This window comes from Rhinoderma darwinii, chromosome 3 (assembly GCF_050947455.1).
Source record: "Rhinoderma darwinii isolate aRhiDar2 chromosome 3, aRhiDar2.hap1, whole genome shotgun sequence".
Taxonomy (NCBI): Eukaryota; Metazoa; Chordata; class Amphibia; order Anura; family Rhinodermatidae; genus Rhinoderma; species Rhinoderma darwinii.
This window is the reverse complement of record NC_134689.1, coordinates 236,072,331-236,085,223: the sequence shown is the minus strand read 5'-3', so window position 1 is coordinate 236,085,223 and position 12,893 is coordinate 236,072,331. Positions and strand designations below refer to the sequence as shown.

The window sequence follows — 12,893 nt, the reverse complement described above, 5'->3', positions numbered from 1 at the left end:
TAAACCGCCACCCATTGAATTCAATGGGAGGCGGAGGTGGGTTTTTTCTGCGGCGGTAAAAAAAGCAGCATGCTCTTTCTTGCCACGATTCCGCCTCTGACTTCCCATTGAACTCAATGGAAGGCAGAGATAGCAATTTTTGCTGCATTTTTTTGCACGCGGCGCTCAATGGTCGTGGCCAAAAATCACAGCAATAAATTGCAGGCAGGTCAAAATTTGCCTTGTCTGCCTGCAAAAAAAACCTGTATTTTAAGAAAATGTATTATTGATCCTGTTGTGCTAGAAGTTGTTGCATCTTTGGTACAGTATATCTGTCAGAGTGTCCATTTACAAAGCAAGTAATAAAACACCTTGGCTCAGCACAATTATAGAAAAAAAAAATCAAATTTATTAGCAAAATTAGTTAAAAGAAACAAGGTAGCAGGAATTGCAGTCCCTTGTATAAACAGCAAAATGAAACAACACAAAAAACAAACACATACATGAATTTACAAACATAAAAGATGTCACATACATGCATGAGTCATAGGTGCTTACACTTCAACTAAGGCCTCATGCACACTTCAGTTTTTTCCTTCAGGGTACTATCCGTTTTTGTCACTGATGGCACCCTGAACCCATTCATTTCAATGGGGCCATGCACACTTCAGTTTTTTTTGACGGTCCGTTGCTCCTTTCCGATCCAAAGTAGAGCATGTCCTACTTTGGTCCGGGATTCCGTGACCGTGAGACCCATGCAAGTCAATGGGGCCGTCAAAAAAACTGAAGGCACACGTTGCCTAGCAAACGCCGGGCGGGCAGAAAAACATTAGAAATATATTACACTAATCGGCAGCCACTTGTCTCTATCAATAACTGATAGAGAAAAGAGGCTGCTGATTAAAAATAAAATAAAAAGCATTTCATACGTACCCGGTCGTTGTCTTGGTGACGAGTCCCTCTTCTTCCTCCAGTCCGACCTTCTTTTGTGACGCGACAGCCTGTAATTGGCTGCAGCGGCCGCGGCAGCCTGTGATTGGCTGCAGCGGCCTCGGCAGCCTGTGATTGGCTGCAGCGACCGCGGCAGCCTGTGATTGGCTGCAGCGGCGACATGGATTGAACGTCATCGCTGGAGGCCGGACAGGAGGAATGTAAGTATGAACTTTTAATTTTTTTATTACATTTAAATTGTATTTTCCACGCGCCGAGCATGGTACTGTCACCCTGGACAGTACCATGCTCGGCGCACGGAAACGGAAACAGAGTGCACACGGAAACCACACGGCCGCTAAAACGGGTTCACAGACCCGTCAAAAGCGGCCGTGAAAACGGTGACGTAAGTGTGCACGAGGCCTAAGTATTCTTGTATGACTACACTCTGTGCTTTAAACTTGGTTGCAATTAAATGCATTGTGCTTTGAGCATAATCTACATGCTCTTATATATGGGCTCATTTACTTATGACCCGGCCGGGTATGTGACGTCTTTTATGTTTGTAAATTCATGTATGTGTTTGTTTTTTGTGTTGTTTCATTTTGTTGTTTATACAAGGGATAGCAATTCGTGCTACCTTGTTTCTTTTAACTAATTTTGCTAATACATTTGATATTTTTTTCTATAATTGTGCTGAGCCGAGTGCCTGTTTTTCCAGAGGTTATTCTCACTTTTCCCTTTTTTCTTTCTGTTTTTTCTTTTATTTCTTATTTATCCTTTTTCCTTTTCTTTGTCTTTTCATGTCTTTAATATACTAGTTTTCTCTCCCTGGTTGGCACAGTACTGACTGTACTGAGCTCATGCCTGTGTTATTTGGATCTGGAACTATTTTTTTTATTCCTAATAAAACACCTTCCTTTTCTTACTTCCAATGAGGCTCTGTTCACGGATCTATAATACTATGGAGCCCAATGGCCTTCATTGCCAAGTGGTTTGTCCTTAAATTCGCATATATTGTTTCGATGAGTCGGGACAAGCAATGACTGTCAACTAACAAACTTTATTTAAAGAGGCTCTGTCACCAGATTTTGCAACCCCTATCTGCTATTGCAGCAGATAGGCGCTGCAATGTAGATTACAGTAACGTTTTTATTTAAAAAAAACGAGCATTTTTGGCCAAGTTATGACCATTTTTGTAGTTATGCAAATGAGGCTTGCAAAAGTCCAAGTGGGTGTGTATTATGTGCGTACATCGGGGCGTTTTTACTACTTTTACTAGCTGGGCGTTCTGAAGAGAAGTATCATCCACTTCTCTTCAGAACGCCCAGCTTCTGCCAGATCACACTGTGACGTCACTCACAGGTCCTGCATCGTGTCAGACGAGCGAGGACACATCGGCACCAGAGGCTTCAGTTGATTCTGCAGCAGCATCGGCGTTAGCAGGTAAGTCGATGTAGCTACTTACCTGCAAACGCTGATGCTGCTGCGGAATCAACTGAAGCCTCTGGTGCCGATGTGTCCTCGCTCGTCTGACACGATGCAGGACCTGTGAGTGACGTCACAGCGTGATCTGGCAGAGGCTGGGCGTTCTGAAGAGAAGTGGATGATACTTCTCTTCAGAACGTCCAGCTAGTAAAAGTAGTAAAAACGCCCCGATGTACGCACATAATACACGCCCACTTGGACTTTTACTTTTAAACACACCCACTTGGACTTTTGCAAGCCTCATTTGCATAACTACAAAAATGGTCATAACTTGGCCAAAAATGCTCGTTTTTTAAAAATAAAAACGTTACTGTAATCTACATTGCAGCGCCTATCTGCTGCAATAGCAGATAGGGGTTGCAAAATCTGGTGACAGAGCCTCTTTAAAGCCGAAAAACAGAGTGCTGTTCGTTCTTTCTCTTCTATTGTTGATGTATTGTCCTCCGATAGTGAAGCCATGAACATGCACCCACTATACTACTTAGGTTTACTTCGGTTGTACTGCCATTTCCTTGGAATAAACTATGCCGGGTACAACCTGGTGGCTTTCAGCTATGTGACAAATCTCACAAGCTCTGCTCTGCAGTACACTAGTATTAGTAATTGTGCCACATTATACGACACATATCATCAGCTCTGTTCATAGGCCCTGCTTCACTATTTTGTCAGTCAAAACGATGGACACCTTGATGGAAATCTGATTAAACGCATTAGGGTATGTTCACACGCAGAGTCAAAAACGTCTCAAAATACGGAGCTGTTTTCAAGAAAAAACAGCTCCTGATTTTCAGACGTTTTTTGTGCCACTTGCGTTTTTCACGGCCGTTTTTGGAACTTTTTTCAATAGAGTCTATGGAAAACGGCTCCAAAAACGGCTCAAGGTGTGTTCTGCACTTCTTTTTCGCGGCCGTTTTTTTACGCGTAAAGAAACGCCGTCAAAAACGCTCCGTCGGAACAGAACGACCTTTTCCCATTGAAATCAATGGACAGATGTTTGGAGGCGTTCTGCTTCCGATTTTTGGGAATGGGTTCAGTAGGGTGCCATTGGTTTCTGTCATGCAACAGATCCGGCGGATCCGTTTTTTTCTTTGTTCTACCCCTATGGCGGGGCAGAACAACAGAAAGATGTGAACCGAGCATAAACAGGCGCAACACTATGTCGCTACAACACGTTATGATTTGCTGTAACTTTTTACAACCGTTGATGTAAAACGATCAAGACCGAGGTGGATGTCACTAACTTTCCAATCCTGCCATAGGTGATCTTCTTTATAAGATCCTTATCAAAAGGGAAATGTTTATTGCCCTCCACAAAAAACGGTGGCACAATTCTCAATAGTCTCATAAGGATCAAACTTTACAAAGGAAGTAAGGTACATGTTATGTTATTTGTTTGACACAGCTAGTAGACACTCATGCCATCTCATTGATGCTGTATACGTAAGCCAGTAAAAAAATATATATCAAAGTCAATAAATCTGATTTTTTTCATACATATGGCAGACGTCACTTAATCCATTTTCTAATGCACATTACACCACTCTTTACATCTCAATGACACTTTTCTAGCGATTTCTACGTGTGTAATGTACCTAGGGCTGGGTGATTATGACCTAAATCTTAATCACGATTAATTGAACATGAAACCTGTATACAACTGTCTATAATATACCCCCTGACCTTGTATATTGCCCCCATAGTACTCCCACACAGTATAATGCCCCAGCACATTATAATGCCCCCATAACTGCCCTCCACAAAGTATAATGCCCCCATAGCTGCCTCTACATAGTATAGTGCCCCTATAACTGACTTCCACGCAGTATATTGCCCCTATAGCTGCCCACACACAGTATAATGCCCCCATAACTGCCACCATATATGCACCCCACACAATATAAAGTCCCCCATAGCTGCCCCCACGCTGTTTAATGCCCCCACAGCTGCCCCAAAAATAATATAAATTCTCACTTAACCCCTTTTCAATGACAAGTAGAGGAGTGGTCTGTGCAGCACAGCGCAGGCAGGCGAGATGACATCACTGCCTCGCGTGCAGCGATACATAGTGAATGGTAGAATGCTCTACCATTGGATTCAACTGCATCAGTGTCCTGAAGATGCAGATACAGTTTAAACTGGGGAAAAAAAAATGATTAAAGCAAAATTCACAAGATAACGTTGATTACTGTATTTTTCGGACTATAAGAAGCAGTTTTTAGCAAGAATAAATCTTGCTAAAAAGTCCCTGCGTCTAATAGTCCGCAGTCAAGGGACCCGGCGTCGCTGCTCTAACGGCTAGGAACCACAATTTCCCTGTTCCTGGCAGCTTAAGGGTATGTGCACACGACCTATTTTCAGACGTAATTCAGACGTTTTATGCCTCGAATTACGCCTGAAAAGACGGCACCAAACATCTGCCCATTGCTTGCAATGGGTCTAACGATGTTCTGTTTAGACGAGGTGTAATTTTACGCGTCGCTGTCAAAATACGCCCGCGTCAAAGAAGTGCAGGACACTTCTTGGGACGTTATTGGAGCCGTTTTTCATTGACTCCAATGAAAACCAGCTCCAATTACGTCCGTAAAAGACGCCGCGAAAAACGCGAGTACATGCAAAAACGTCTGAAATTCAGGAGCTGTTTTCGCCTGAAAACAGCTCCGTAATTTCAGATGTATTTTGCGTTGTCGTGTGAACCTACCCTAAAGGGGTTGTTCTATAAAACATGTGTCCCCTATCCACAGGATAGAGGATACGTGTGATCGCTGGGGGTCCGACCCCCAGCGATAAAGAGAACGGGTACCGAACGTTACCAAGACCGCTGCATGAGAAGCTTTGACTTCCGCTTTCTGTGTCTGGCAGCTTCATAGAGATCAATGGGATTCTTCTGCGCATGCGCGAGCGGCTCTCCATTGATCTCTATGGAGCTGCGTAACAGATAAGCCGGACACAGAACCCGGAAGTCCAGGCTTCCCATGTAGTGCTTTGGGTGACTTTCGGTCCCTTGTTCTCCTTATCTCTGGGGATCCCAGTGGTCGGACCCCCAGAGATCTCACATGTGGCCCCTATCCTGTGGATAGGGGATACATGTGTTTTATGGCAAACCCCTTTAACTAGTTAAATGCCGTGGTCAATAGCGACCATGGCATTTATAGGGGTTTTTCTATGAAGGACATTTATGACATATCCTTTGGATATGTCATAAATGTCAGATAGATGCAGATCCCACCTCTGGGACCCGCACCTATCTCTAGAACGGGGCCCCCTAAACCCCGTTCTAGCTTTCTGTGCTCTCCCGGCCACTTGATTGCATGTGGAGTTACTGAAACAGCGTAACTTGCTGAGCTACGCTGTTTCTGTAACTCCCATAGAACTGAACAGTAGTTACGGAAACAGCGTAGCTCGCATGCTACGCTGCTTCCGTAACTGCCATTCACTACTCTGGGCGTTAGGGAAACAGGATAGCTCAGCGAGTTACGCTGTTTCAGTAACTCCACATGTAACCAAGTGGCCGCTGGCTCAAGTCCACGAGGGGAACTAATAAAATGTGTAAAAAAAAATAAATGTTAAATACATTTTCAGGAGTGTAAAAAATATATATATATATATATATATATATATATATATATATATTAAAAGTTGAAAAAACCCCAAAAGCTTTTCCCATTTTTCTCCAAGCACAATGTAAAAAATAAAATAATTTTGTATCGCTGCGTCCATAAAAGTCCCATCTATTACAATATATAATTTGGTCACCTTAGCACTTAAATTAAATGTAAAAAAAAAACTGGTAAAAAAATGGTGCCACTAAAACTACAGCTCGTCCCGCAAAAAAATAAGCCCTCACACCGCTCAATCGATGGAAAAAATATAAAAAAAAGTTTTGGCTCTCAGAATGTGGTGAAACAGAATAAATTATTTTCTAAGAAATAATTTTTTTCCTATTTTCTGTTGTCTAAAACGTGGGTGCGTCTTATAGTCAGAAAAATATGGTAATTGGGCTGAATTTTTAATTTTTTTTTCCCCATTAAGTGTCCAGCCCTAAATGCACCCCATTGCATGGACATACAGTGGTTAAATGGCAATTCTGTTGTGAAGCAGGTGGGTCCGCATGTTAGGAGTATCATATATAATTTTTTTAACTACTGTTATCATTAGTATCCATTAGTGTATACTGCTTGTTTAATTAAATATATTATTATTTTTTTGTCAGGGTTACGGAATGCTCCCCGCTGCTGGGAGGCGATACAACCCCTGCTGTGTGCTGTGTACATGCCAAAGTGTGAGGCGGGCAAAGTAGAGCTGCCAAGTCAAGGCCTGTGTCTAGCTACACGTGGCCCTTGTGCTATTGTAGAGCGTGAGAGGGGCTGGCCAGATTTTTTAAAGTGCTCTACAGATCGATTCCCTGAGGGATGTCCGGTAAGCAAATACTTATCTGCTGTTCGTACCTACTTTCTACATATGTATATTCCACCGAGAAAATATTTAAACGTAAATGGGCAGTTTTTGCAAAGCAAATTTAGTACAAAGAAATAGATTAGTGTGAAAAACTGTTCTTAATCTTAGGCTTCCATATCTCCCATTGCACTACCTGAAAGTGTACAAACTAGCTACAGGAGGAAGAGAACAGCCTCTTTAGTGCCACCTATAGGCCACTACCCTGAAAGTCAATGTCCAACCCTTTAAAGAGCCTTGAAACACAACTCCGGTTATCAGTCAAACCAGAGACACCCATCTGTAGACAGCGCTGTTTCAGAGAATCCGTTCCATTCATGAGGCAGTACACATGGAATCTCACACATCCAAATAGAACCCTACTCTGATGTGGAGCAATACCTCTGAAACAGTGCGGTCTACAGATGGGTGTCTCTGGTTTGGCTGATAACTGTAGGCATGTGTCAAGGCTCTTTAAAGGGTTGGACATTGATTTACATGGTAGTTACCTATAGATGACACTACAGAGACTGAGAGAAAAGTGGCGAGAAAACTCAGGCAAATATTTTAGTGCAACTATGGCATGCACCAAAATTCACGACTCTTTTATGCCAGAAAACTAGCATAAATCTGTTTGATATATTCCCCCAATGTTCTCTTCCTTCTGGAGGAGAGCTATTTTGCATACTTGTTCCCAGCGAGCATTATCCTAAAGACTCCCTACCACCTGGATCTCTGCAAGGAGAATCCATACGGTCTGTCCGAGGGGCACTACATGAAAAAGTTCTCTTTGTTAAGATCAGTACATGGACAACAGTTGTTTAGTATGTTAGTAGGGGTGCCAGTTCTTGAACCCCAACCAATGTAAAATATTAACATGTTAGAATGACAACATGATGATCAGAAAACCACCAAAAAGTATATAAAAAAAGGGAAAAATACATTCTCTAGAACTAGGTCCTATTCTTCAGTCTCTAAACATTCAATATAGCAACCACATTTTTTTTATTTTGCTAATTCATCTACTGATATTTATTTTTAAAACGGTGCTGAAATCTTTCTTCCACTAAATGATAGTCAGATCTACTCTTGCATGAATACATCTCTAAGCATGCTTGTCCTTTGTTTGCAGAATGAGGTGATAAACATCAAGTTCAACAGCTCCGGTCAGTGTGAGGCTCCGCTGGTCCGCACAGACAACCCTAAGAGTTGGTACGAGGATGTGGATGGCTGTGGTATTCAGTGTGAGAACCCACTGTTTACCCAGAAGGAGCACCGTGAGATGCACGTCTACATTGCCATATTCAGCTCAGTCACTATATTCTGCACCTTCTTCACTCTGGTAAGCTGGTTAGCAGTTTCTTCTTGTTTTTTTTAGAACACATCAAGGATGGTTTCACATGGTTGGAATGTTTCTGCATTTTAATTTTCATATTACTGCCCTAAGACTTGGACCACCTACCATAGTTCTATTGAACCAAACTTCTATGGTGATCTAAGTTTGGTTCAGGTGTTGCCACCTTAATACGGACGCGAAGATGTGGCCGCATTACAGCGGTGTAAAAAAAAAAGACCTAAAAATCATTACCGACAGAGATGGCCGAATTTTCCAAAATTAGTTTCAGGTTTGACTTTGCCTGAATAAATTTGCCATGAATCGCAAGTTTTGCCCTGAAAACTCGTGTCTGTGGCCCTGATGTCTTCTAGGAGTGAATCCAACCTCTTTAAATGATAGGTTTTCTAACCTAATCTGCGCTGTGTGCAATGTACAGTGTAGTAAAGATCAGTGTTCCCCATTAATAGTATTCTGAAAGAATGGCTGATACCTTCAGTAATTAATTGCAAAGTTTTCCTGCTCTATATGTAAATGAAGTATAAGGAGTCCACTGAGCATTTCAGCTTTCAGAGAATTCCAACGTATTTATGAGATTTGGCTGCAACATTGCCTCCCTTGTGTTTATTGACACCGCTGCCTCCAGGATGTGCTCCTGAAATTCCGCACATGTGCAGTGGAAAGGTGTACTCCAGCCTGACGTCAAACACCTACTGTGAATGATCCTGCTCCGTGCTACAGGTACAGATATAAGATGTGGTAAGGGAGGAGTGGTGCTGCATGGGGAGAGGGAAGATCATGTCATGGTAATAAGTTGTTCTGTGAGGGAGAACAGTGGGGCTGCCAACACCTGCCAGGCTATATGATCTGCACACACCAGCCAATATAAGTGGTAAAGACTGAGCTCAGTAGTAACTCCGCTTTCCCATTGCTCGGCAGCAGCTACTGATGAGTGGCCGTGACTAACATTATAACAATTAAAATAAGGATTGGGAAAGGAGTAGCTTGGACAAGCCAAGCAGGTGGCACGTAGTATTTTACTGCGCAGGCATGGGATTTATTGCGTGCCGCAAATCCCAAAAGTTTTGGATTTTGCAAAATCGGACTGAATTCATGTAGAATCAATTCACTCACCTCTAATGACTAATGCTTCAAACTACCAGGTTTCTTAACACTATGCAGTTGAGAAGAACATTGATTATTTCTTTCTCTTTTCCCCTTTTTACCAGGCTACATTTCTTTCAGATTGGAAAAATTCCAACCGATACCCCGCTGTCATCCTTTTTTATGTCAATGCCTGTTTTTTCATGGGCAGCATTGGATGGCTTGCACAATTCATGGACGGTGCCCGGAAAGAAATAGTTTGTCGTGGAGATGGCACAATGAGACTTGGAGAACCCACGTAAGCTCTGTTAATTTTGTAAACTTTTTTTGAAGTTTCTAGTTCTGGATGCTTCCAATTGATAAGGGTGAATAAACCCACAGATTAACTAGTGATGGCTAATGCATGACCAAGCCAAGAGAAAAGTTAACTCAAATCCTTAGGTTCACATAGATGGATTCAAGAACCACCTACTCGGCTGCTTTCTTAATTCCCACAGAAATGAATGGAGAAACCCACACACATTCGCAACCACTTTTCCATTCATTCTTCAGCTCGATGCGGTGACCACCTGACCTGGCATGATGGGGGCCAGATGACCCCTGTTCTGGAGATGGTGCGGGTCCCAGAGCACGGATCCACATCGATTTAGTCATTTGTGGCGTATCCCGGTGTATGCCATTAATGTTTAACCCTTTAGTGACCAGCCTATTTTGGGCCTTAATGACCAAGCGCTTTTTTTGTTGTTTTTGTTTTATCATCGTTGCATTCCAAGAGCCATGACTTTTTTTTTTATCATCAACATAGCCATGCGAGGGCTTGTTTTTTGCGATATGAATTGTACTTTTAGTGGCACCATTTTGGGATACATGTAACTTATTGATTAAGGCCGGATTCACACAAGCGTGTGCGTTTTGCGCGCACAAAAGTTCAGTGTGGCATCTATATATGGTGCGTGGCTGCGTGATTTTCGCACAGCCGGCATCATTATGACACTCTGTTTTTATGTTACGACACAGTAAAGAAGGAGGGGCTTTTATGTTTCCCTTCTCTTCTTTAACAACTGTAGCGCGAATCACGCGCGTCACCCGGAATTGCTTCCGTGTGCTGTGCGCGATTTGCACCCACCCATTGACTTCAGTGGGTGCGTGCTGCGTGAAACACGGGCAAGTATAGGACATGTCGTGAGTTTTACGCAGCGGACATACGCTGTGTGAAAATCACGAACTGTCAAAACGGCCCCATTGACTTACATAAGTCCGTGCGACGCGCGTGATTTTCACGCGCGTAGAATGGACGTAATACACGTTTTTCTGACTAAGGCCTTACTTTTTTTCCATTCCACTGGAAAGTTAATAAAAGTATTTGTTTTTGTGTCGCCATATTCTAAAAGCCATAACATTTTTATTTTTCCGCAGCAGATGTAACTCTAGGAGGGCTTATTTTTTGCAGGACAATTTGAAGTTTTTCTTTGGTATCATTTTGGGGTATTTGGGGACTTTTTGATTGCTTTTTTTTCTGCTTTTTTTAAAAGGTGGGATAAACAGAAAATGGCAATTCTAAAATAGTTTTTCTATTTGATTATTTTTTTTTCTTATGGGTTTTACCTTGCGGGTTAAATTATGTTTTTTGTAGCTCATGTCTTTACGTTCACTTACCAATCGTGTAGCTTTTATATTTTTACATTTAGTTTTATAATCAAATATTTTGTAAGGGAAAAAAAATGTATTTTTATTATAAATTCTATAACCAATTTAAAAAAATTTTTTTTAGAGTCTCATTAGGGGACTTCATTATGCGATAGTTTGATCGCTTTTATAATACACTGCAAAACCTCTGTACTGCAGTGTATATAGCCTGTCAGTTTACAACTGGCTGGCAGACTATTAGGCCCTAATAGGCATATACTGTTGGCAGACCAGGGGGCTTTTTTATGCTTCTGGCTGCCATGAAAACCATCAGCATCCCGTGATCGTGTCACAGGTGGGTGATGGGGTGACAGAGGGAGCACCCTCTCTTTGCAACCACTTAGATGCCATGGTTGCTATTGACCATGGCATCTGAGGGGTTAAACGGCTGGGATCAGCGGTAACGCTTTTCCTGGCCATTAGAGCAGGAGCCCAGCTGTCATTAGGCCATGAAAAGGCAGCGCTGTGGCATAAGTACCCTTAGTGACCATTGTAAAGAGTCGTATTGTCGCCCATTAAGGGGTAAAGTTGTGAATACCCCCTTTCAAAACAAGATCTATTTAGCACAGATGGACAGCACAGACCATGTGCAGGTTTAGATGCAAACACACCATATATTCTATTCATTCAAATTTGACATATCATTATCCATTTTTAATTTCAGATCAAATGAAACTCTCTCCTGTGTGATCATATTTATCATCGTTTATTACTCCATGATGTCAGGGGTGATCTGGTTTGTCATGTTGACTTATGCTTGGCATACATCCTTCAAAGCCCTGGGCACCACTCACCAGCCACTCTCTGGCAAGACCTCATACTTCCATTTGATCACTTGGTCCATTCCATTTGTGCTGACTGTGGCTATCCTGGCAGTGGCTCAGGTAAGAAGACCAGATACCTTATGATGATCTTTGTCTTTCTAAGGAATATTTTAGTGTTTCTTGGATATCCGTTCTTCGGTTTTACTACATTCTTAAATACCTGGCCTCTCAATAGTTTATGTATTATCCATCTAGTAATATTAGAGATGCCGTCTTCAGCATTGCATAACTATAACATAAGGATTTTAATATGAACGCTTTTCTCATAGTCTTCTAATATGACCCATTCCAGGACCATAATGCAAAGGCAAAGGCCTGAATTTGATCATTTTTGTACTCTTCATTCACCCATTAAAAGTGACAAAATATATGATTATTGGCGCTATATGCTGTAAAGTAATAGCAATGAAAGTGGCTCCATCGACTGAATAAAACGTATTACACTGTTTTATTTTTTCTAAATGCTGCTATTTAATGTACATGGTATGGATTATTTACGCTTCAATATTCAGAGTAGGCAGTAATAATTTCACAGAGATGCAGTATAAGTGCAGGTGTTGGGTATAAGTGCAGCCTCACCTACAGTGAACCTCCTTATATATACACGTGATATACTCATCAAGAATACTTATCCTTGTAGGCAGAAAACAGGCTGTGGTAAATGGTGACCAGCATTTGGCTGATGAATCCACAGGGCAACGGCGGGAGATATTGATTCCCACTGGCAACAATGTGCTTTTATTGGATTGGTATTTATGCAGTCCCTTAATATAGATCACTAGCTTCACAAAGGGTGAAGACTACGCTTTAAGGGAAATATATTGTCCACAAAATGTTATAAACATGGAAAATGTACAACTTACAAATTAGAGTAGTTGCATAGAAATCAATCAGATTCTAGCTGTCCTCTGTCTAGCATAAGTTAGAAACAGAAGGGATGATTGGTTTCCAGGGACAACTCTTCCACTTTTCAACTGCATTAGTTTTCATGAGTCTCTACATCTATTCTCTACAATGACCACAAGGTGGCGGTCTAGAGCCAAGCGTGACAAATGAACACACCTGGTATTAGGCCACATTCACATGGATGTTTAGGGGATCTATATGCCTTTGTGCAT

General features: G+C 41.9%; 1 protein-coding gene across 1 annotated transcript in view; it reads left to right on the top strand.

Annotated features, from left to right (window-relative positions):
* SMO (smoothened, frizzled class receptor) overlaps window positions 1-12,893 on the top strand; it is a 58,365-nt gene that overhangs the window by 21,225 nt on the left and 24,247 nt on the right. The window contains exons 2-5 of the mRNA XM_075857546.1: window positions 6,608-6,813; window positions 7,961-8,170; window positions 9,391-9,563; window positions 11,616-11,835. Coding sequence (XP_075713661.1) covers window positions 6,608-6,813; window positions 7,961-8,170; window positions 9,391-9,563; window positions 11,616-11,835 — 809 coding nt within the window. The remainder of the gene's footprint in view (window positions 1-6,607; window positions 6,814-7,960; window positions 8,171-9,390; window positions 9,564-11,615; window positions 11,836-12,893) is intronic.